The 25,111-nt window shown below is 35.0% G+C and overlaps 1 protein-coding gene across 6 annotated transcripts in view; it reads right to left on the reverse strand.

Annotated features, from left to right (window-relative positions):
* The window catches only part of GRIA2 (glutamate ionotropic receptor AMPA type subunit 2), a 130,017-nt gene that overhangs the window by 5,953 nt on the left and 98,953 nt on the right, over positions 1-25,111 (reverse strand). For all 6 annotated transcript variants that reach the window (XM_066387507.1, XM_066387498.1, XM_066387540.1 and 3 more), the window contains exons 7-12: positions 23,105-23,272; positions 22,740-22,844; positions 21,979-22,089; positions 20,276-20,482; positions 19,406-19,776; positions 14,318-14,516 (exon numbers count right to left, since the gene is read on the reverse strand). In XM_066387507.1, the coding sequence (XP_066243604.1) occupies positions 14,318-14,516; positions 19,406-19,776; positions 20,276-20,482; positions 21,979-22,089; positions 22,740-22,844; positions 23,105-23,272 (1,161 nt within the window). The remainder of the gene's footprint in view (positions 1-14,317; positions 14,517-19,405; positions 19,777-20,275; positions 20,483-21,978; positions 22,090-22,739; positions 22,845-23,104; positions 23,273-25,111) is intronic.

Consider the following 25,111-nt stretch of genomic DNA (forward strand, 5'->3'; position numbering starts at 1 on the left):
AGTGCCCATTACCTAAGGGGGGAAAAACACAATGATAGAAACCTCTATTTCATCCTGACTCAAATGCTTCTAGAAAAACACTCATTTTTTTTCAAAGAAATATCATTTAAGCATTAATTTTCCTTTTAATTAAACAGAAACATTTTGAATATTTTGATTATAACATATACTATAAAAAACAACATTCTCATGAGTGATAGATATGAAAGAAAGAAAGGCTATGGCAGCAGTATAATTGAGAAAATATTTATCTTAAAAGTTATCTGAGTCAAAAGGAAATATAGACATCAAAGAGTCATTTAATACTTAATTTATGTAAAAAGGGAAGCTGAGCATAGAGTTGGAAAGTCATAGCTTTTGAATATCTGCTTATTTTTCTATTCACAATTTTCTCAGCTGACTTTAATCCCTTTGGGAAGGTGACTCTAAATAACCCCTTTTATTATTCTAATAAAGGAGATCTGAAATGGAAACGTGAAATGAAAACCTTACTTTTAAGATTCATGAGATTTGTATCATACTCTAAGGAGTTTAAAATTATATAACCTTTATCTTAGAGAAAGCAAGGATAAATCAATTCATTATAAGCAGTTATAATGTAAATACAGATTTATTTATAATGCTGCCTTGGGGATTAAGGCAGCTTTGCATATATAAAACACTCTATTTTGGTGAAAATCCAGGGTCAAGTGTAAATAAATAAGATACAGAGTCTGTTTTTTTCACTAAAATTTATAATACACACAGCAGTGAAAGTAGTTCAGACACTGGCTGCATTTCTTCATTCTCTCTATCTGAACAGGGACTGCTATGTTGAGTCAGCTCATGGACCCTGTCAGCGGTCTATGCTGTGAGAAGAATCAGATGTCTTTCCAAAAGATACTTTCACTCTAAATTATTAGTAATAATTCAATCACCCCATAACTTATCTAGACCATTCGTAAGCATTTTTTTTTTTTTTTTGAGCCAGAGAGATGAACAGATAGGGACAGACAGACAGGAAGGGAGAGAGATGAGAAGTATCAATTCTTTATTGTGGCATCTTAGTTGTTCATTGCTTGCTTTCTCATATGTGCCTTCACCAGGGGACTACAGCAGAGTGAGTGACTCCTTGCTCAAGCCAGCAACCTTGGGCTCAAGCCAGCGACCTTTTGGGCCCAAGCAAGCAACCATGGGGTCATGTCTATGATCCCACACTCAAGCCAGAGGCCACTTGCTTAAGCCAGATGAGCCAGTGCTCAAGCCATTGACCTTGGGGTTTCAAACCTGGGTCCTCTGCATCCCAGTCTGATGCTTTATCCACTGCACTACCACCTGGTCAGGCAACATCATTCAAATTCTAAACAATGCCCTTTCTTGGGTTAACAGATTTGCAGCTCTATTACTGACGCAATCAGACATCCTCTCTGTTGTGACAGCACATCTGTAAGAGTAGAAGCTCCAGCAGGACCCAACTACAGCTAGCCAAGGAAGGCTGTATTTTTTAAGTTTTACATGTTAAATCAAAGACAATATTCTTTCTTTCAGGAAGCATGATGAAGCTAATTTCCTCAAGATGACATGTTCTATCACATTTTGATGAGCAGATATGTGATTCCTTGACAGGAAGAGATAGATGATGGCTTTGTCAGGACAACACTCTTGGCTTCCTTGTGTTTCCTAAGGAGTTATGACTGAACAAGACTCTTCAATTTCCTTTCCATAGTTCAGGATTATTAATAGGCACATCAGTTTGACTACCATATCGCGCAAAACAATGTGAAATTTTAAAAATGACTTAAAGAGAAAGTATGCCCATTGGCTAGAACTGCTGAGAAAACATTCCATTTAAACTAAACACATGTGATATGATTACATCTAAGAAAGAGATAGCTTCCTTTTCTGTGAAATAAGCCAGTAGTCATTTTAATTAATTTTAGTTCTTTCTCATGTACAGGCATACATTTTTCTAGCAGCTAAATAAGCCTTTTCCTCCTTAGGACAAAAATGACATTTTAAAGGAAATGGTTAGTATCCTTATGAAACACACTTAATCAAAGATTAGCAGGAAACATAGGTGTTGCATTGCAGATATTTTTTTTTTTTGCCACTTAGGATACTAATTCTTGTAGAGTTCACTGTCAAAAAATTGCATTTACCCTCCAATTTATAATAAATATCAAAATACCTTCTCACATGTCAGCAGAACAACTTATTTTTGCTAGAATGAGAGTTCTAAGTGATTTCCAAATATAAATGAGATTCAAACGATATTGAAATACCATAAGTTTTGATTATTGTGGCCCTATAATATAGTTTAAAGTCAGGTATTGTAATGCCCCCAGCTTCATTGGCAGAAAAATAGACACTCAGACCAGTGGAACAGAATAGAAAGCCCAGAAATAAAACCACATATATATGGTCAAATAATCTTTGATAAAGGGGCCAACAACACACAATGGAGAAAAGAAAGCCTCTTCAATAAATGGTGTTGGGAAAACTGGAAAGCCACATGCAAAAGAATGAAACTCGACTACAGCTTGTCCCCATGTACTAAAATTAACTCAAAATGGATCAAAGACCTAAATATAAGACCTGAAACAATTAAGTACATAGAAGAAGACATAGGTACTCAACTCATGGACCTGGGTTTTAAAGAACATTTTATGAACTTGACTCCAATGGCAAGAGAAGTGAAGGCAAAAATTAATGAATGGGACTACATCAGAATAAAAAGTTTTTGCTCAGCAAGAGAAACTGATATCAAAATAAACAGACAGCCAACTAAATGGAAAATGTTACTTTCAAACAACAGCTCAGATAAGGGCCTAATATCCAAAATTTACAAAGAACTCATAAAACTCAACAACAAACAAACAAACAATCCAATAAAAAAATGGGAAGAGGACATAAACCAGACACTTCTCCCAGGAAGAAATACAAATGGCCAACAGATATATGAAAAGATGCTCAGCTTCATTAGTTATTAGAGAAATGCAAATCAAAACTACAATGAGATACCACCTCACCCCTGTTAGATTAGCTATTATCAACAAGACGGGTAATAGCAAATGTTGGAGAGGCTGTGGAGAAAAGGGAACTCTCATCCACTGTTGGTGGGACTGTAAAGTAGTACAACCATTATGGAGGAAAGTATGGTGGTTCCTCAAAAAACTGCAAATAGAACTACCTTATGACCCAGCAATCCCTCTACTGGGTATATACCCCAAAACCTCAGAAACATTGATACGTAAAGACACATGTAGCCCCATGTTCATTGCAGCACTGTTCATAGTGGCCAAGACATGGAAACAACCAAAAAGCCCTTCAATAGAAGACTGGATAAAGAAGATGTGGCACATATACACTATGGAATACTACTCAGCCATAAGAAATGATGACATCAGATCATTTACAGCAAAATGGTGGGATCTTGATAACATTATACGGAGTGAAATAAATAAATCAGAAAAAAACAAGAACTACATGATTCCATACATTGGTGGAACATAAAAACGAGACTAAGAGACATGGACAAAAGTGTGGTGGTTACCAGGGGTAGGGGGAGGGAGGATGCAGGAGGGAGGAGGGAGAGAGTTAGGGGGAGGGGGAGGGGCACAGAGAAAACTAGATAGAGGGTGACGGAGGACAATCTGACTCTGGGTGAGGGGTATGCAACATAATTTAATGACAAGATAACCTAGACATGTTTTCTTTGAATATATGTACCCTGATTTATTAATGTCATCCCATTAAAATTAATAAAAATTTATTTAAAAAAAAAAAAGAAATACCATAAGTGACTTTATGGAATTGTTTTTAGAACTGTACTCCCCAATGTGATAATCTCTAGATTTTACTTTATACATGAATGAAGAGACTTTTCATGAAAATATCCCCCTTTTTTTCTAGAAATATTATACAACCTTTCACTAACAAGAAGGCACCTCTGTGAGTAAAAGTTAACCTAAAGTCTTCTAAATATATATAAAGATTAGAGTGTCAAAATGTATATTCATGACCTCTATTTTATAGTCTATTTGGTTAACATTCTATAAAAATTTGTATTCAACATAAAAGATAATTGTCCTTCCTTTAGGAGCAAAAGTCAGAAAGATTACATGACTTGCTTAAGGTAGCACAGTTGTTAACCCCTGAAAGAACCAGGCATAAGGTCAGGATACCCGAACCTTCATTAAACCATAAGAATATACAGGCATAACATTTAGGTAAACAATATTCTGTTAAGAAGAAAAAGTCACTTGACAATCTTACAAAATTTAGAGAAATTCAGTTAGATATTTGTGTATAATTTATTGATAAGTAAACTGAGGCTTAAATAAATTAGATTTGTTGCAGCGTTTTAATCAACCAAAAGTACAACTAAGTTACATTTTAGAGTTCTTTTTGGCATTTTAAAATTATTTTCAATTGTGAAACCTATAGAATCAGGATAATACATATATTATTAATAGAATTATGTTCTTCTGATAATTTTTGTTTGGAAGACAATGTTTTTAAGGTTTAAAATATTAGGCTTTTCCTTGTGTTTTCATTCCCTTATGAATTATAAATTATATCATTAATGAAATCTCTTACTAATCATATCTGTGTATTAACTATACGTGCACACATGCATATAATGTGAATTGATAATGCATGGAGAAGAGCAGGTGATCCTCTATGATCACGTTTTTAAAATTTTTTGATAGGGTTAATCAATTGACCCATTCAAGGTCTACTGTGAACAGAGACTATCTTGAATACCATCAGTGTATTTGACAAAATATCTCACCCTTGTGAATTACATGGAGAGTTGGAGTTAGTAGAATTAGGTGGGCTTATGCTTAAAAGAGCAATCACATCCATAGAATGTTGGTTATTATTTACTAACATGCAAATATGACTGATTCTTTAAATAGTCCCATTGTGTTCAGCATTTCAGTCAATTTCGATGAGGCTATACATGGCAAATGTTTGAAAGTTACAAATATATTTTATGATAGATATGTTTTATGATAGATGAATCAATCAATATTTCAATTTTATGAGCTTGGACAATTAAGCCAAAAACCAAGGTGTAATTTGACAGGGATGAATGCAAAATCTTGTATATGGCTTCAATCCATTGCATATTCACAAAATAGATGACATGAGGCTTATTACAATTAATATTAAAATGAACCAGGTTTTCAGCAAACAACAATTTTAGGGCAAGCTACTAATGTGATGCAGTTACCACAGAAGCTAAAAACTTGAAGTTTTTAAACAGAATTCTAGAATTATAGAATCCAGATAATTGAGTTGTAATTTCAAATACCTGGAGGACCAAGCAGGAAATGAGAGTGAGAGAAACAGACAGTAATGGGATAAGAGAGAATGGTGTGAACATAGTAACAACAGAATACATTTTCTAGTTAAAGGCATATCTTTTTTCCTTTCCTTTTCTTTTTAAGTGTAAACACTGTGTTGCCTGAAGAACGTAAGTGTCCAGGTTGCAATTGGACTGAAGTCTGAATTTTCAGATACTGGTTAAGATCCTCTATAGGTAGACTCAGTCATACTCTATATGTAGAGAACATACTTCAAGAAGAACACTGGAAATCTACATTTAAAAAATATAGATTGGAATAAAGGGTATAAAATATAATTTAATAAAGAATAGTTAAGGTAATTCAGAATTCTTAGGTTACGTGATAAGAAACTTATGGAAGAAATGATAGTTGTTTTATGTATTGGGTTCTTCTGACATATTAAAAAAATTACTAAAGTCAGAACTCATATAAAGTGGACTTATGCAGTATTTTCCTTCTATGGTGGGCTTATTGCATTTCAGATAATATCCTCAAGGTTCATCCGTGCTATAGCACATGACAGGTAAGACAGAAACCAAGCCATTGGGCAGCCTCCCTAGAAGCTAAAATATTAAACCCACACTCCCATTTTTCACTTCCCAGGCAGAAGCTAGGAGTTGAAAGTTTTCTCCCACTTGTTCCTCACTGAACTAGAGGAGAGAGTCTATGGCCAGTGTGTGTGTGCTAGTCCAAATCTTTGCCTTTGTTTCAGTGGTCTCCAAACTGGTGCCATTTCTTGCCAATGCTTTGATTTAGGCAAGACAGAAACCAGTTCCACGGGAAGCCACCCCCAAAAGTCAAAAGTTATTCACACAATCTAGTCTCCTTCTATCTCCAGGAAGAAGCCAAGAGCTGGGTGTTTCCTCCTACTCTGCGCTGCGCTGGGGGAAGAACCATGGTGAGTGTGTGCCACAAATTTCCTACTGAGTTTGACATGGCTAGTATCACACTGGCGTGGCATGTAGGAGCCTCCTAACTTGGATTTCTCCAAATAAAATTGGTCAGTGATTTGTTTTGCATCAGGGTCTCTTTGCAGGAAGAAGAGTCTGGGTCTTCTTATTCCAACATCTTGCTGACATCTCTTCCTGGCTCTTTCTTTTCTTCTTTAAATGATCTATTTATACATTTATTTATTTATTTATTTATTTATTTATTTATTTATTTATTTATTTATTTATTTTGTGGGAGAGAAAGAGATGAGAAGAATCAACTCATAGTTGCAGCATCTTAGTGGTTTATTGATTGCTTTCTCATATGTGCCTTGACCAAGGGATCCAGCCGAGCCAGTGACCCCTTGCTCAAGACAGCAACCTTAGGCACAAGCCAGAAACCATGGGATCATTTCAATGATCCCATGCCCAAACCAATGACCCCATGCTCAAGCTGGTGAGCCTACACTCAAGCTGGATGAGCCAGGGACATTAGGGTTTCAAACCTAGGACCTTAGTGTCCCAGGTTGACCCTCTATCCACTGGTCAGGCTTTAAATGAAATCTTAGACATCATTTTTTTGGGGGGACTTTGACATTATTTGGAATTGCCAATGCTATGTTATTCATAAAAGCTCATTTCTATGTGAAAATAAACATCCGCCTATGCTAGCAGTTTATTCCTGATAGTTATTCAATAGGAGCTAGGGCATACATGATGGAAACATGAATTGTAAATTACTATATAAAATTTTTTTATTCATTTTAGATATAGAGAGAGTGAGAGTGAGTGAGAGAGAGAAAGGGAGGAGGAGCAGGAAGAATCAACTCCTGTATGTGCCTTGACCAGACAAGTGCACGTTTTGAACTGGCGACCTCAGCATTCCAGGTCAACGCTTTATCCACTGTGCCACCACAGGTCAGACAATTACTTTTTAGTATTAAATTTTCCTTCAAATATTATCTAGTTAAAGAATTCTCAAAACTTTATTTATGATATTTCTATTTAGTCCAGATTTTAATTCCATTATATTTAAATGATTGCACAATTCTATTTCTCTTCTCCGCAGAGCTCTGGGACTGTGTTTATTCCCATGGCAACTACTGTGAGACATCCGAAGAGCCAGCAGGAATGATTCTCTTACATAAACACAAAAACAAAGTGAACTGATCACTAAGTCATCTGAAGCCCCTGTACAGGTTTATACTAAAATTGATCTCTGAGGCGCATTTTCTCTTCTACTTGGGTGATACAGGAAGGCCTTCTGTAATCTGATTAGAGTCAAGTGACTTACCCAGTGGATAATGTGAGCTCCTATCTTCCCTCCGTTCTGCAAGGGTGGTCTCTGAATGAAGTGACTGATGGAGAGCACAGTTACGTTTGGTGAGTGTGACCGTGGAAAGAGGAGAATGACCACACTAGCATGTTTACCTGGTGACCACTTTGTGTCATGGTCATAATTCAGCAAATAGGCACAAAAGGAAGGGTAGCTTTCATTTTCTTTCCATAGCACTCTGACCACGGAAACCATCATTCAATATAGTCTCTCATATATGTATTTCTATCTCCATGAATTTGGGAACTACTGAATGAACTGCAAGGTCTCTAAGCTAAATGCTGCTTTTTAAAGGAAACATTGGCAAAGTCTTCTGAAATTTCAACCTTTCCTGCCCTGTTAAACCAGCTACGTTTAGCCGATAGAACACAGGCTTTTTCCCCAAACAACTTAGGCAGAATGTGTCTTTAAAGTCTTTAAGAATTCAGTACTGTCCTCAGAAGTTTTGTGGAATAGTGAGAAAAATTAATATGTCAGAGGAAGGAAAACTGCCACCCAGAGAGGAAATGATTCCAGTGTGTCCTGGACCATCTAGCAAAGCCTTGGCATTCCGAGTTGTCAGCTACGCAGATTGTTATGCAATAACCAAGCTCCCAAACAATAAAGAAGAAAAATCTGTAGCAGATACAACTAAACATGCCAGGAGTGACTTACAACACTTCCATGTAGTGTTATTTATTGCTAATGTATTTACATTCAGCATTTATTTAGTACCCAGTATTTTAGAAAGCATTTAAGAGGTTAAGCTTGAATGAAATGTCCATAAAGGTTCTGATGTTACTAAATTATATGTGTGTTTGTATCTACATAATATTTGAAAGATACAAAATATATGTACATAAGTATTCATATATAGAAATTTAGAAGTATATATACATATAATGATACATACAAAACTAGAAGTATATCTACATATTTCTGTCCACATAGATATATATGATATATAGGGAACTATGATAGAGAAATCATCAGCTATACCAGAAATAATGGATAAAGTATGGAGAACTAACATAAATGACTAAAAATCTGTTCAATAGAATATCAGTAAAGAAAGTATGCTGTACTATTTCTGATCATAAGCAATAAATGGAACAAAATGTAACTTTAATAAAATAGCATTTAATGTAGTTTTATAGGAAAGCTGTTCTATAATGGTTTACTTTTATTTGTCATTATTTTTCAATCAATGTTTTTATATCTAAATATAAATAGCAGTATCTTACACTACAGAGGGAGTTGAAAAAAGTTGCTGCTTTTAAAAGTATAATCTAAAGTATTGTGAATCTTTGGCAATTTTAATTATTATATAGTAAATCTTATGTATGATCATATATGATCATAAATCATATATATCATATATATGATGTATATGTATGTATGGAAAATTTTAAACTATTCCTTTAACTAAAGAACAATACTGCATCAATACTATTTCTGTCATTTATACTATTTGTAAAAATCTGTGATTCTGGGTAACAACACTATAGTTTAATAGGTTACTGTCAGACCACATTTACCTTCTGAAAATGGAAGAATTCATCTCATTAAATAAGAAGGGGAATACCCCTATTTTGACAATGGTTTAGAATCACTTCCTTCCAAAGTCAGCATAACTAAAGTCGATCACTTATTCAGAGGATACCCACTGTCCTCCAGCCTCCCAGAGAAAAGAGCAGAGGAAATAAATGATTGCAGCATGAAGGGTTTGGGAGAGGCAGAAAGAAGTACTTTCTTCTCTAAGTTAATAATTGAGCTTCATGGATTCATAGGCCAATGATAAGCTTATATATATAGAAGGTGTTTCCTATCCCTCAAATCTAAGTTTCTGTAAAAGCACAATGCAGATAAGACCTCTGAAATTATTTTCTACTCAGACTCACCTCAGATCTGTCCTCTTTTATTGAGAGGAGGAATTATCAAACTGTGAAAGTCTAAAAATAGTGCTTTATAATTGAAAGCCTAATTCTTTCTTAATTATAGGTATGCTACAGTGCACTATATAATTAGGGACAATCAGCCACTCCAAAGTGAGTCAGGCTTTCTCATTCACTCCATACAGGATGGATCTGTGTTCCGTAGCAGAAAGCCCTGGAACATGCAGATGTAGTCTTCCTCCTCACACCTCCTGGTGGTTACAAGCACGTCCTCCACTTACCTGCTCTCAATCAGAACAAAGTAAATATTTATTTCATTCTCATGTTTGTTTTACTGATTATCACTGATGGAACATATAGCTTTTAAGTTAAAAGTTTTAAACTTAAGTTGTCACTCTAAAACTAGTGCACACTCACTGAATTCACTAAAGCAATATTAATATAACATAGTTAATTATTAAATTATTTAACCAAAATTTAAAAATACTTTAAGCTAAAATTGAGTAACTGACCTCACCATAGGGCCAAACAAAACACTATAAACAGGATGAAATATTCATCTTGCAATTTGGTATAAGTAAAGTGCTTTCACTCCTGCCAGAAAATACAGTGTGTCCGTAAAGTCATGGTGCACTTTTGACTGGTCAAAGGAAAGCAGAAAAAGACGATAGAAATGTGAAATCTGCACCAAATATAAGGAAAACCCTCCCAGTTTCTGTAGGATGATGTGGCAGCATGTGCACATGCGCAGATGATGACGTAATGCCGTGTATACAGCAGAGCAGCCCACGGCCATGCCAGTTGAGATGTGGACAGTACAGAGGAAAGTTCAGTGTGTTCTGTGGCTCGCTAAATTCGAATCCATGACCAAAGTGCAACGTGAATATCGGCACGTTTATAATGAAGCGCCACCATGTAGGAATAACATTACGCGGTGAGATAAGCAGTTGAAGGAAACCGGCAGTTTGGTGGAGAAACCCTGTTCTGGTAGGCCATCAGTCAGTGACGAGTCTGTAGAGACTATACGGGATAGCTACCTAAGGAGCCCTTAAAAATCTGTGCATGAGCCCACATCGAACTGCACTGAATAGGTATGAAACTGGGAGAGTTTTTCTTTTATTTGGTGCAGATTTCACATTTCTATGGTCTTTTGTTGCTTTCCTGTGACCAGTCAAAAGTGCACCATGACTTTATGGACACACTGTATATACTTTTAGGAAACATTAGTTAATATTGAGACAAAAAACTCAAAATTCAGTATTCTATTTTTAAAACTGGCCATGTAATCTCTAAATTGTCTTACAAATATTTTTATTTTATTGCTGGTTATATATCTTTTAATTTAGCAAATGGCCCAAATTCTCAAATTAATTTCTCCAGTAGCTAAATCCAAATCTTTTGCTGTGATAAAAACAGAAATTTGGCTTGATAAACTCTGTGAAAGTAGAAAAATTTAAATAATAAATAAATACATAATAAATAATAAAAATAAATAAATAAAATCCCTAGTCATACATAGCATAAGAAGGAAAAAAAATCTAGCAATAAAGCCAAAATGAGCCGTATTAGGAAATATAAGATAATTGTTAGAACTTTAAATATTAGCAAGTGGTAAATCATGATAAAAGCTTTTTCTTCCACATGTAATTAGCTGTCTTGAGTTGTAAAGTAAGCATAGCAGATGGCCAGAGGACAAAGAGTACAATAATACATGTCTTCAGTCTGGCCTCAGCCCAATCCATCTTATATCCTTTCCTGGAAGACTGGGCACCGTGATAATCAATCTGCCAGCTTTCACCCTGTCTTGCTTGAATCCACCGTACAGGAGCCCCAAACTGCCTAGAGCTAAAAGGACAGTCCAGAGGGAGGATGGCCCAAGATGTGTGGTGAATGTTAATGTTAGGAAGAGAAGCAAGGCCCATTTCCTTTGCAACACTTTTTCTTTTTTTTATTCTTGGGAGTCAAAAGCAAAATTTAGACTGTCCTCGCTATTATCATCACAGTACCCAATTACCAAACATTGATACAGTTAACAAAATTATCCAGAATTACTCATAATTTAGCAACATGGCTTATTTAATCCAATTTCAAAAAACAAGCCCTTTGTGTACATAATTTTCCAAATCATGACCATGTTCTATTATTCCAGTGGAGGACTTAACACGGCAAGCTCCTATTCTCTTTGGTGATGTGTACTGTTATGTTGGCTTCCCTTTATTGTAAACAGAAGAGTGTGGCTTTGGGGTACTTTTGGGCCCATCTGCTTCTTTCTGTATGAAAGGAGAAGCTGACTACAATGTTATCACTGAGACATAGCCACAGTTGACATGACAGTTCCTTTTGAAGGTTTGTTGGCAGGATCAGGGAAGCTCTGCCTGAACTTCTACCATGCTAATTCTCCAACATTACCTAAGTAAACAAAACAGAGTATGGGGCAGCAGAATAATTTCAGAGGCCTGCCCGGTCAAGGAAAAATAATATATGAAAAGGACTCTTTAGAATTAAGAGATCTCTGCGCACTTAATAGCTACCTGAATTTGGATAAATCCTCAAATGTATTAATGCATAACATAAGAAAAAGAATTATTGTCCTGTTAGACAGAAATGTTCTGAGCTTCAAAGAGATAATGCATGAGAAATTGCTTTGGGAAGGTATACTAATAAAAGTTCCTGGTTTACCTAATTGTACAACATCCCTACTCTGGGGAAGGTAAGCTCCACAACACACACACACACACACACACACACACACACACACACACAGTGTAGCAGCATTCTTGGCCCACAATTATTTAGCCTTCTCATCTTGTCTGCTAGAGAATTTGAATATCTTGGCCTCTTAGTAACTGTGGCATTTCAATGACTGACTGAATTAAGGTGTACTGAAGAGCTCTGGGACCTTGAATGTGCCATAGTTGAGAGTGGTTGGTACTACTGTTGTCCAAACAAGCTAATGACAATAACTCTCAACAGGTTTATACTCTCCTGGGAGAGAACGTCTAGAAATAGTTAAGATTATTTTAATCATTCATATAAGTAGTGCTAAATAAACCATAATATAACAGGCTATTGCCTCATTCATAGATCTCATTTACTTCAAGAGAGAGGAATACTAGTAAAGTATATAAATAAAATAAAATCTAGCTCTTTTGGAATGCAAATAAAAATACTTCAAATTGCCCTGGCTGGTTTGCTCAGTGGTAGAGCGTCGGCCTGGCGTGCAGGAGTCCTGGGTTCAATTCCCGGCCACAGCACACAGGAGAGGTGCCCATCTGCTTCTCCACCCCTCCCCCTCTCCTTCCTCTCTGTCTCTCTCTTCCCCTCCCACAGCCAAGGCTCCATTGTAGCAAAGCTGGCCTGGGCGCTGAGGATGGCTCTGTGGCCTCTGCCTCAGGCGCTAGAATGGCTCTGGTTGAAAAAGGGTGATGCCCCGAATGGGCAGAGCATCGCCCCCTGGTGGGCATGCCGGGTGGATCCTGGTCGGGCACATGCGGGAGTCTGTCTGACTGTCCCCCCCCCAACCCGTTTCCAGCTTCAGAAAAATACAAAAAATAAAAAATTAAAAAATGCTTCAAATTGCACTTCTAATTAAGAACTATGTACTATTTTAATTTGTTTTAATAGATACTCTGTTATGATCAAGTTAAGGAGCTATGTTATATTAATGGTATTTAAACACATTACATATATTGTCAGAAATGAGAGGAAATTGTCATGAGTAGGAAATCTATATTACAGCATTCATACATAGAACTGCATTAAAGTTACAGTAGCTTCTGACAGATTGACCACACTGCGGCACATAACTTCCAATGTCTACTGAAAGCATTAAGCTTCTGTACTCCCCACATATCCAGGTTATTACCTCTCATCAGCTGCGACTGCCTCCACCTGCTTTTTCTCCCAACATATCTTCAGTCCAACTGAAGTTAATTTGAAAAAAAACAGACCAGAGGCCAGTGTAGGATGAGACAGTCTCCAAATTATAATCTACTACTTCAACTGAAAGTTAAATTCCTAATCCCAATTCTGAAGTAAACTGGCACAGATCACAAACAAGCTCAGATACATTTAAAGATATCTGTGGTTTACCAGAGATCATCATATGTCATTTACACTGGCTTATGACCTAAGTTTATTAGGTGTTTTTAAACATTTTAATAGAATGAGTTCATATATAGAGGTGATAGTATAATAAAATAAAATTACACCAGCATCAGGTTATTGGGTTTGTCCTATATAAAGAGATCATAAGGCCACCAATATATTTAAAATTTAAATATGTTAGTATATTTTTGCTACACATTTAAAACAGTTGAAGTTCTTTGTTAGCCTTTTTTTTTTTTCGGAGGGTTTAACAGAAAATTCAGAATTTTCACTTATAAACATATTCTGTTTCCTGACATAGAATTAACATAACTGATTGGAAAGAGTTTTAAACTGTAAGCTATGTACGATAAATGACAGTCATACTTATTTAAAATCAAACAAAAAACAACACCTTTTTGTTTTAAAAATAATACCGATCTATACTTAACTGTACCTTGTTTCAATTTTGTTCCAAAAGTACAATCAAATTTTATGAAACTAAGATTTCATTGCAATGTTGTGTTTTTCTCCAAAAGAGTGAGGAATCTGAAAATAGATAGAGGTGGGACTAAGGACAGGGATGGGGAAAGGAAAGGGTTAGAGACAGGTCAAGAATGGAAACAGAGTTAGAGAGAGACAGAGGTTACTATCACAAAGCACCTTTGTACAGACCATGGGAGGAGGCCAAAAGAGACAAAGTGTAAATAGGTTAACTTTTAAGAACAAAAGCAGAAATTACAAAACAGAATCTCTTACCCTGAAAAACTCTTTAGTGGAGCCAGAGTCTAATGTCCCATAAGCAATTTCTGTTTGCTTAGAAAGATCCTCAGCACTTTCGATGGGAGACACCATCCTTTCTACAGTCAGGAAGGCAGCTAAGTTAGCCGTGTAGGAGGAGATTATGATCAGGGTAAAGAACCACCACACACCTCCAACAATGCGCCCAGAGAGGGATCTAATAACAAGTATGAAATGGATTTGTAAAGTGAAATGAATGACCTAATAAAAAAATCAAGTTAGCAGTATTATGCAAATATTGACATATAGAGGAATATTTATACTTTTCAATAGATCTGCTGTTAATGAAACTAGAAATTATTAAACATCCTGGGTAAGGAGTCCCAATTAGCTAGATTTGATGAGATAGCCAGAGGCAAAAACTTCACATTCCTGAAATTCTTTCATAGTTATAATGCCCAAATTATTTACAGTATGACATTTCATAATAAAGCAATTTCAAGAAATGTGCAAAGAATCCATTCAGTGCTCATACTACTTTATCCACTCATAGTATCAGCAAACATTAGCAAGAGAATCTAAGATCACCAGCAATACATAAAACAATGTCAACAAACAAAACCAAGTATTAAATATAAAAAAAATACCCCATATAGTTTTAAACATTGAGGAAAACCTCCCTTTAATTCAGCCAATGAAGTTCTAAAACCCACAAAAAGACCCCAAATTTTGTTTTCTGTGTGCAAAAAACACGGGCTTTTAGATACAGTGGATAGAAGATGGCAAAAAATGATACTATAAACAAAGGTATGAAACAAAATATAATTCTTAATGAATGAAAATCAGATGTGGCCCTGCCTAGTTGGCTCAGTGGTAGAGCATCGGTGCAGAGTGTGAATATCCTGGGTTTGATTCCCAGTCAGGGCACAGAGAGAAGTGCCCAACTACTTCTCCACCCCTCCTCTCCCCTCCCCTCCCGCTTCTCTCTCTCTCACTCTCTCTCTCTCTCTCTCTTTCTCTCTTCCCCTCCTGCAGCCATGGCTCCACTGGAGTGAGTTGGCCCCAGGCATTCAAGATGGCTCTATGGCCTCTGCCTCAGGTGCTAAGAAGAGCTTGGTTGCTGAGCAACAAAGCAAAACCCTAGATGGGCAAAGCATTGCCCCCTAGTGGGCTGCTGGGTGGATCCCGGTAGGGGTGCATGCAGGAATCTGTCTCTTTGTCTCCCCTCCTCTCACAAATAAATTAAAATTTTTTTTTTAAATAATAAAAAAAAGAAAATCAGATGTGTCATGGCTTGTTATCACCCTGTTCCTTTGTGCCTCCTGCTTAAGAAAAAAAGAAAACTCAAGAAAACAAATTAGACATTTAAAAGTTTGCCAAGATATATATTCCTAGTTTGAAATACACTAAAATAATCATTTCTGTGGCCATAAATTCTTACATAAAATATTTGTCAAAAACTTAATAGATTTTCAATAATTTACTTTAAACCCTGGTTAGATAAATATAGATGTGTTCATACAAAAGTAGATGTATACTATAATTATTTTAAAAGATTTGGTGGGATTCCACATATAAAGGCATTTGAGTAATATTAACAACCAAATACAACTTTTTTCTGATGTGTTAATAATTTTATGTCTAAAATTTAAACTTGCTTCAGTAAAGAGGTAACATTTCTAAACATTAAATCACTGAAGTTTGGCAATTTATGGCCTAAATCAAACTTCTTTACAATTAACCATAAGAAATATACCTTTTAATGAATTACAAATAATATATTAAATTATTGGTAATATATTTAGGACAAACTACTCCAGTGGTAAAAAAAAAAAAAGGGAGGGGGAAGATCATTTAAAAGTGAAGATTATTTTTTAGATAAAAAATATCCATTGCTAAAATAAAAGAGAAGAAAAGAGAGGGAGCAAGCAGTGGAAAACTCAACATAATTAAGAGCCATAAGTCTTTAAGAGTTCAAAGAATTAAAAAAATATGACAGGATTAAAAGAGTTAAACACTTCTCACTTATATTCTGAAAAGGATATTAAATATATTTTAAATTTGGGAAACTCCTTAGGTAGACACACCTACTCCCAAAGTGTTCACTATTTATTCCACAACAATGGAAGATGTAATTATATGGCATATACCTTGTATTTAAGAGGGAAGATTCAGTACCTGACTGCACAAAGCCCTTAAAACAAAACTGATTACATGGTAATTAAACACTATACATTCTATTTTAATTTGCAATATATAGATATATGAAAATCATTTTTTTATAAGTCCTGTTCCAGTTGTAAAATAGAAACAAGATAAAGGAATAAATTTTTCTCTATTTCAGTGCTTAAATCAGATTTAATGTGATAAAATATGCTAATTTATTTAAAGTGTACTACAAGATAAAAGATATATTGGATTACTCATCATTCACAAAAGAAAATGCTTGAGTATTTTATTTTTTACTTGTCAGTATTTTCAAAAATCAATTAATATTTTTGAAACTGTTCCTGAGAAACTTTATGCAAAGGAACAAATTCAGTTTTAAGTTTTATGGTAATAGACAAAAACAGTTTTTCTAATTAAAAACAAAGTTTTTACCTCTCAGCATCTGCACTAAAGGATCAAATAAGTGCACATATTCTAACATTTATTTTTATTGTTATTAAATAATTTTCTTTAAATGGCATTTAGTTTAATTCATATGAGTCCTTTAAAGATGTTAGAGGAAAAAATCAGAAACAAGCAGGAGAATAAAAGACGACTGTAGAGCATTTTGCTGTCATACTTGCTGTGGTGCTAGTCTTCAGAAAACTAGAGTTAACATATTTCAAACTTGATTTCAGGGAAGTGACCAGTTCAATTCAATAAATCATTCTAGATTAAAAATTAAATGCTTCATTAATATTAATAGTATAGTTCCATGTTGTATTTTACTTGGAAAGAGATTACAAATATCTTTTAAAATATTTAAAAAGCACCCCTAAAGTTATCTGTGAATTTTATGCATTATTATTGTTATTATTTCAGATGTTAATCTGTTCTATTCTTTCCTAAACTAGGATAAATAGCAATCATAACATTTTAAATAAAGATAGTTTGATTCATTAAAAAAATCATTAAATATGCCAATATTATGTAACATGTTTAATTTTTAAATGCACATGTAAGATAAAACAAGGGAGATATGCTTAACATTTTTAATAAAATGAATTTGCCAATATATATTCTGTGGCAAAAAGAAAAAAAATCAACTGATAAGAAGAAAAAAAATTCGCTATCTAAAATTTATCTTAACAGGAAATAAAAATTATTACATGTGAAATTGTAGTAAAATCAAAAGCATACAAAAATACGATGCTTTAGGAAGCAGACTTGTTGAAAAGTAGAAGTTCTCTGTATGTCATGGTGGACCTTGGATTAACAGATTGTTAAATGTGCCCTGTGCTTTAGCCCCCATGTGTAAATATGCTCCTTGACAAGCACAGGACACTAAAACAACTATCTTCAGAGCCATGATGAACAGGGAGACATTCATCTATGGGAAGCCAGGTCAAAATACCTTACTCCCTAATAAACCCCATACACTTCTCCTTACCTACATCCTAAGATAATTGTCTTATGTCTCAGAAATAAGGTAACATTATATTTCAGTAGCCTTCTTTCCAAAATTTAAACATTTCTTTATTATTTATGAACCAGAATGTTCTTTGAGATCCCAGTTTGATCAGTATTTTTTTAATCATTATTAGAAACTTCTCTTTATGCCTTTAACTTAAATCAGAAAACCAAATATAGAGATAAAACTATGAATTCTACATATCTTGGCAAAGATCATCAGTATTATATATATATAAATATATGTGCCATATAAATATTATTGGCATATTTCTAATTCAGTGTAGTTCTACAGAAAAACCATAAAAATATTATTGAATTAAAATTGTTTAGATCCATATAATTCATAAAATTTGACCTACTATCAGAGAAGTAAGTGATTGATAATTTCTAGATATGTTTTCTTTATCTCACTGAATGAGGTATGGATTAAGAACTGCAAAGGATACACATTTTTTAGCTTCTCATAGTTTTTTTAAAATTAATCACTTATTTTTCCCCAAAGTGCAAAAAAATTAACAATATAATAAAATAGTATTAGAGAGGTCATTAAACATTAAATATCCTATAGAATCAAAAGAGGGTAATGAAATCCAAATTAAAATATACCAACAGATAGAGAATCATTTAAGCTTTAAATGTGAAAGTGATTAACACATTAGGCTTTAAATGTGTTATTACTAGAAAGTAATATTACTAGAGGGTAATAACACTAGGAAGTATAATACTAGAAATGGTTTGATTTCTTCTTCAAAAGAGGAGAATATGGCTGTCATTCTTATGCATGTAACATGAACAAAAGCAATATGTGTTTTCTAATACATTTATCATATTTAGGCATTCTAGTGCAGGAATTGAGAGGTATATAAATTTCTTCCCTGTTATATGTATTACCATTCAATATAGCACAAGCTTTTATAATAGCCATTATTACCCAACCATTTATATCTAGATATTTGTAAACTGTTATCATAATGTCCTTTTAATCCAGCAACCTAACCTTAAAAAAAAATCAAAATTTAAAATCTTTCCCACATATTTTTATGAGCTAATGATGGGGGTAAAAAGAGATGGGATGTGTGCCAATGAAGAGTTGCAAATAAGCTATTTCTTTTGTAGTTAATACGTAATATTGCCCATTTTCCCATATACAGGTCTGTGGATCAACACACAGATGACTGTAAAATGAGAATATGCAGCAAAAACACGGTACCCCTCCAAGAAGGCATGGAATGATAGAAACCTTATGCATTTTATAGCCTCTCCATGGTGTGCATAATTTCACCAGGGAAATATAAGGTCAACATTCAAAGAACATTGCTCAAATATTTCACAGGCTTATGCCAATTTTAAGTATCTGTCCTTGAGTCTTAAACTGCATGGACAAGTAGTCGGCTGCTGTTAATTTCTTTAGAGTGAATTTATAAACACCATGAATGTCTACTTGAGACCTAAAATGCACAAAGTTGAAGCAGGTGAGTAACCAACCTTGGCGAAATATCGCATCCTTGCTGCATAAAGGCACCCAAGGAAAACCAGAGACTATTAAAAATCCCAAATTCATTAGTTGATTCACTACTTTGTGTTTCTCTTCCATCTTCAAACTCCTCAGTGTGCCACTCGTAGGGGCTAAATCTGCTGACCAGGAATAAAACTACACTGACCCCAATGTAGGCAAAAACAATGCACATCCAGATCTCATAAGCTAAAGGATCAAGAAATGAAAACACTCCTGGTTTGGACTTCTGTGGCTTCTTGATCATGATAGATATCCCGAGGCTCATAAAGGGCTTTGAGAAGTCAATCACCTCTTCTCTCACAAGGGTAATAGTTAATGGAGCAATTGCAATATCAGCTTTCTGTAAGGGAAACAAAGGAAAGTAATAGTACCCAGAGTCATGGTCAGAAAGAAATCATGGTTACATTATTGGATCAACAGGGAAGGAAAGGAAATCAAGAAAATGGTCATAATTATTTCCTTAGTAGAGTTTCAGTAAAGAATAAACAGAAAAGCAATTTGTTTCCCCAGGTATCTTTCCTTTTGATAAAAACATAGTATACCCATCTGGCTTGATTATGACAATTCCATCTTTATACAGCATCTATGCTTTTGTAGCTTCTGAACAATGTATATGGTCCAGATGCTTCAGGACAGATGAAACACCTGTGTCACTTAATCTGCCTGTTTGCTTCTGACTTCATCTTTAATCTTCAAATGTTCACAAGGAAATAAGATAGTATTCCTAGGATAATGCGGGATATCAGCAACCTCAGACATAGATACTTTGCAGGGAGGGGAGGCATTCTGTCAACAACAGTTCAAACTAAATGACTTTCTAGGAGAAGAGTTACACTTACCCCATAGACAAGTTCTCCAACCATCCCATTCCAAATTTTCGTGTCTGCATCCCTGGCCCCATACTTGCCATCCCCAACAATTGTCAGCTTGTACTTGAACCCGCAATGTTTGGCAATTTCTGCAGCCAAGTCAACACAATAACCTTCATAGCGCTCATTGCCTTCAAGCATTTCATGATTCTTTTTCATCATAACATATGGAGATTCCTATATGGAAAAACAGCGCTTTAGTTCATAAAAATAACTTTATGAATTATTTACTCTCTGATCAAATCTTTTAGTTTAATAATTACCTGTTAGCCAGAGACATTGTAGAACACAGATGGACAAACTTAAACATAATCTTTCTGAAAAAAGTTCTCAAATTTCTCTCATGATATTTCATGAACATGGCAATGACCCATACCAAAGTAAAGAAGAGACTCAAAAGCACAAACTGTTGGCATGTCCCCATGTCATGTCTGTAATTCCTAGAGTTTAGAGAGGAAGAATTCTGCTCAACAGCTGTTTAATTCAACTCTGGACCCTCCACACTCTTATTCTATTTTAAGAACATGCCAACCCCAAGAACACCCCTGTTCACCCAAAACCCTGTTTCACTGCTGCTTCAAGCATAGAGTTCATATAGAAATTAGGTTGGCCAGGACATGCTGACTGTAAAGATTATTGCCATGGTGAAGTTCCAATTCTACTCTCTTGGCTTTGAGGTCTCCCTTCATCTTAGATATATAGTATCCTAGAATAATGCTACAAAGATAGTGAGAGAGTAGCTTCCTCCTGTAAACATAAGAAATAAGAAGCGTGTAAAATAATTCAACACAGCCCAATATTTTCCACTGAAAAGTGGCACCAAGGATATAAGGGGTCTCAGTGAGATAGTTCCTCTCAATAGCATAACTAAGGCAAAAATCCTCCAACGTCTGGCTTAGACTTACTAACCTATTTCTAAAAGTCAATCAATATTTTTGCCAAAATCCTTGCTGGCCTTTCTATATTTTCTCCTCAATATTGCTAGGATAATGATCCCCACAAAATACTATAGCACTACTTAGCAAAATAAAATTGTTGTCTCAAAATAATGTACTCTTAGTGAACCCCATTTCCTCCACTCCATTTCCATAAACAGCTTGCCATGATGGCATGATCTTCCTTCCATCTATCAAAAATCCAGGCGTTCAAGATCTGGTTTGATTTCATCTCATGCATTCAACACACATTTATTTTGCACAGGCTATGTGCCAAATCTCCTGTTGAGTTTTGAGGTTAAAAAGTAGAGAAATCATCCATGCCTTTAAAAAGTATATCTTCTATTATGAAGAAAGAGAAGTTGGCAACATTATTAAACCATGTAGCAAATGTAAAGATAAAACGCACTCACAATGGTATGGGTATGGGAAGGTGAAGCCCCAGAGCAAATAAAAGGATGTTGTTTATGATTTCGCCCAGTTGTTCACCTGTATATGCAGCAGGTTATGAATTCTCTGTCAAGCTAAATTTCAGTCTTTAAGAGTTAGGGGCTATTTTTGAATGCGTTAGCAAGTGCTAGTGTAGTCTTTTTGATAGAATAAATTTTCAATAAATGAAAACAGTGCAAAGGCAACACTGTAATAGTTATTGTCCTAAACTATAAGAAGCAAGTTGAGTTGGCACATTATTTTTCATAAGAAAAATAAGACAAAACACAGGCATATATAGCTATTTACCAAAATTGTAGTGACAACAACGGTCTTATTCTCAAGCCCAGAGGTATCATTTCCAGAAGGTAGCTCAGTGAGGGTAACAACCATTTTGTCCACTTCACTCCAGTACCCAATCTGAAAAAGGTTACAGAAAGTAGGCACGTGGATTAGTGACCTTTTTTATTAGCAAGGCATTTTTATTTCTAACCCATGCCTGAATGTGAAACTATTAATACATCTATATTAACTAGGCTTCTTCTAAACAGTAATGGGTCTTTGATATAGGTGAATCTAATAGGACTAGAAAGGGACTGAAAAAAACAATTTTTAAAAATAGATTGTCTCTTTGTGTTTATTTGTCATATTCATTTGTTTGGGGTTGATCTATAGACATATGAACAAAGTCTAAAAATGACATTTTAGTCATAAAAGTTTCTCTTAAAAAGACATTGAATGTATCAGCTATGTTTTGTCTCCTGAACCTTGAGCTTTCTGCAATAGTTCTTTTTCTTCTCAATAAGCTCTTTTTACCTTGGTCTTAAAAATAAAAAAGTATAACATTTCTATTTATAGTTATATTTAAAGATTACATTTCAGTGTTTCTTACCAGACGTGAATACATTTGATTTAGAAAAAACATATTCAGAAACATGTCTGGTTTCTGAAAGTTGTAAAACTCTGTCTATGTGAATACCCGTCTTCGGCTCTTTGGAAGATGAGGTGACGGGTTAGCTAACTCACCTTCTCGCACATTGAGAAATGCCTTTAAATCACTAATGATTTACCTTCCGGGGCCCATTTGTTTTGAGCTCCATGATGTTAATTGTATAGTTTATTCTTTTTCCATTCTGGTCAAACTTTATATTTCCCGAGAGACCTTCAACTTGAACCTAATGAAGAAATGGGAGAGGAGCACATCACAAATGTGCTTCAACCAAAGACGCAACTATATCGATTACTCTCACTGTGCTCAAGTCAAGCAAACTACATTTATAAGGTTTTTTTCACTGTTCAACCTACCTTTGTGTCGTTACAAAATATTACTCTCTTTACATATAACATAAGGAATAAAGCCAGGATGATGAATTCAGCAGAAAAAAAATTGGTAGCCATTGTTAAATTACATGAACACTCATGTTGAGTGACTGACCTGTTTGAGGGCCCTTTCTATTTCTACCCCTTGTCCCCAGGGGACTGCTGGGTTGGCCAGACAGTCTCCGGCATTTCCTCTTCGGGAAATTTCAATTCTCTGCTTCCGAAGGTTGCGGAATGCTTCAGTCATCACTTGAACAGCATCATAAGTCAGAGCAGAAGTATACTGAAAAGTATCACACATTTCGTAAGAATGGGAAGAAATTCAAACTACTCCACACTGGTAATCAAGACTATAGTTGCCCACCATACAATACCATGTCAAGTCCAAGAAATTAGACACTATCTCTGCATTTAGAAACTTAAGAACCAAAGAGAAGCGGTATAAAATATTGGGACTATGGAAGGTACTCTTGACTCTCAACATTTCCTGTTATGTCAGTATCTGTTATTTCAGGTGAGAACTTTTTATAATAACTTTGTGAATCTCTTTTGTCTTTTTCTAACCAGTTTCTTATTAGAGCATTGCTATATGGCCTGATCTGGTGATACAGGAAATTGTCAAATCAATCAGTAGCTATTTCTTCATTGTCTAATGAGAAACTCATTTGGCAATAAGGAAAAAATACTGATCAGTTTCAGGAGCCTTTGTCTAATCAACTGCAGTGATACACATACATGTAGACCTACAATGGACTTTGGAATGTTTGTTTTTAACTTTCCTTAAATGTTTATTGTAATCAAGTTAGAGAACAACCAAACTTGATAACATCTATGCTCCCCTCATTCTTCAACAGTAATAACATTCGTTACAAACTTACGGTATTCAGATGCCAACAGCACAGCAAGATTATTACAGTAGCTAAGAACAAGCAGGAAAAAAAACCTATTTGTGTATTATACATTGTTTGTATTATTATGTGCATGTATATATCCTGCCACCTATCCAACGTATGCTGCTGCTGTCAGTAATAACAAGTCACATTTTAATATAAAAGCTTTAATGGATGCCGAGGCTATTTCTCTCATTGAGTATTTTTCGATCTGTACATTACAAGAGTACAGTGCATCTGGGAAAAAATGTGCAATATCATACTGATTTTGTGACACTCTAAAAATTCTTAACCATGAATTCAAAATGAGCACTCAAGATTTCCAAATAATCCTTCTTCCTTTCGGATTTAGTTCTTCCACTCTCAAAAAGGACTATTTTCTAACTTCTTTCATCTTCATGAATACCCACACCTCCACATACTTTTCTTTATCTAAATTCCTGCTGATTATCTTACCCTATATGTCACTGAGAAAATAGAAACTATTAGACAAAACCTGCTTATCTTTCAACCATAAAACTATACATTTCCACATTCTATTTTCCTCCTGAGTTGACGACATGTGAGGTGACCACATTCCTACATCAGGACAGCCACTCTAACAAGCCCTCTGATCCTAGTGAAATATTCTTTTTTTTATAATTACACCCTCAATATTCTGAATCAGTCTTTTTTTCCCTCTCTTTAGATCATCTTTATTAGCAAATCAACTTCTCTAATGTCTTCTACCACAATAGATAGATAAATACATAATAGATAGATGATAGATAGATAGATAGAAGATAGATATTAGATTACTATGCTAACTGCTTCTTAGGTTTGTATCTCCTTCTAATTACCACCCTCATTATCTGTTTCCTTCATGAGAATTTTTTAAATTTTTATTGAATTTATTGGAGTGACATTGTTACTAAAACTATATAGGCTTCACGCATACTATTTTGTATACCTGAAGGGTAAGATTTTCTTCTTTTTTACAGCTGAGTAGTATTCCATTGTGTAAATATACCATAGCTATTTTATCCACTTATCTACTGATGAACAATTGGGCTGCTTCTAAATCCAGGCTATTATATATAACACTGCAGTGAATATGGGGTGCATATATTTTTTCAAATTAGTGTTTCAGGTTTCTTCAGATTTCTGAGTCATAAAACAGTTCTATTGGCCCTGGCCGGTTGGCTCAGTGGTAGAGCGTCGGCCTGGCGTGCAGGGTACCCGGGTTCGATTCC

This window comes from Saccopteryx leptura, chromosome 1, assembly GCF_036850995.1.
Source record: "Saccopteryx leptura isolate mSacLep1 chromosome 1, mSacLep1_pri_phased_curated, whole genome shotgun sequence".
Classification (NCBI taxonomy): Eukaryota; Metazoa; Chordata; class Mammalia; order Chiroptera; family Emballonuridae; genus Saccopteryx; species Saccopteryx leptura.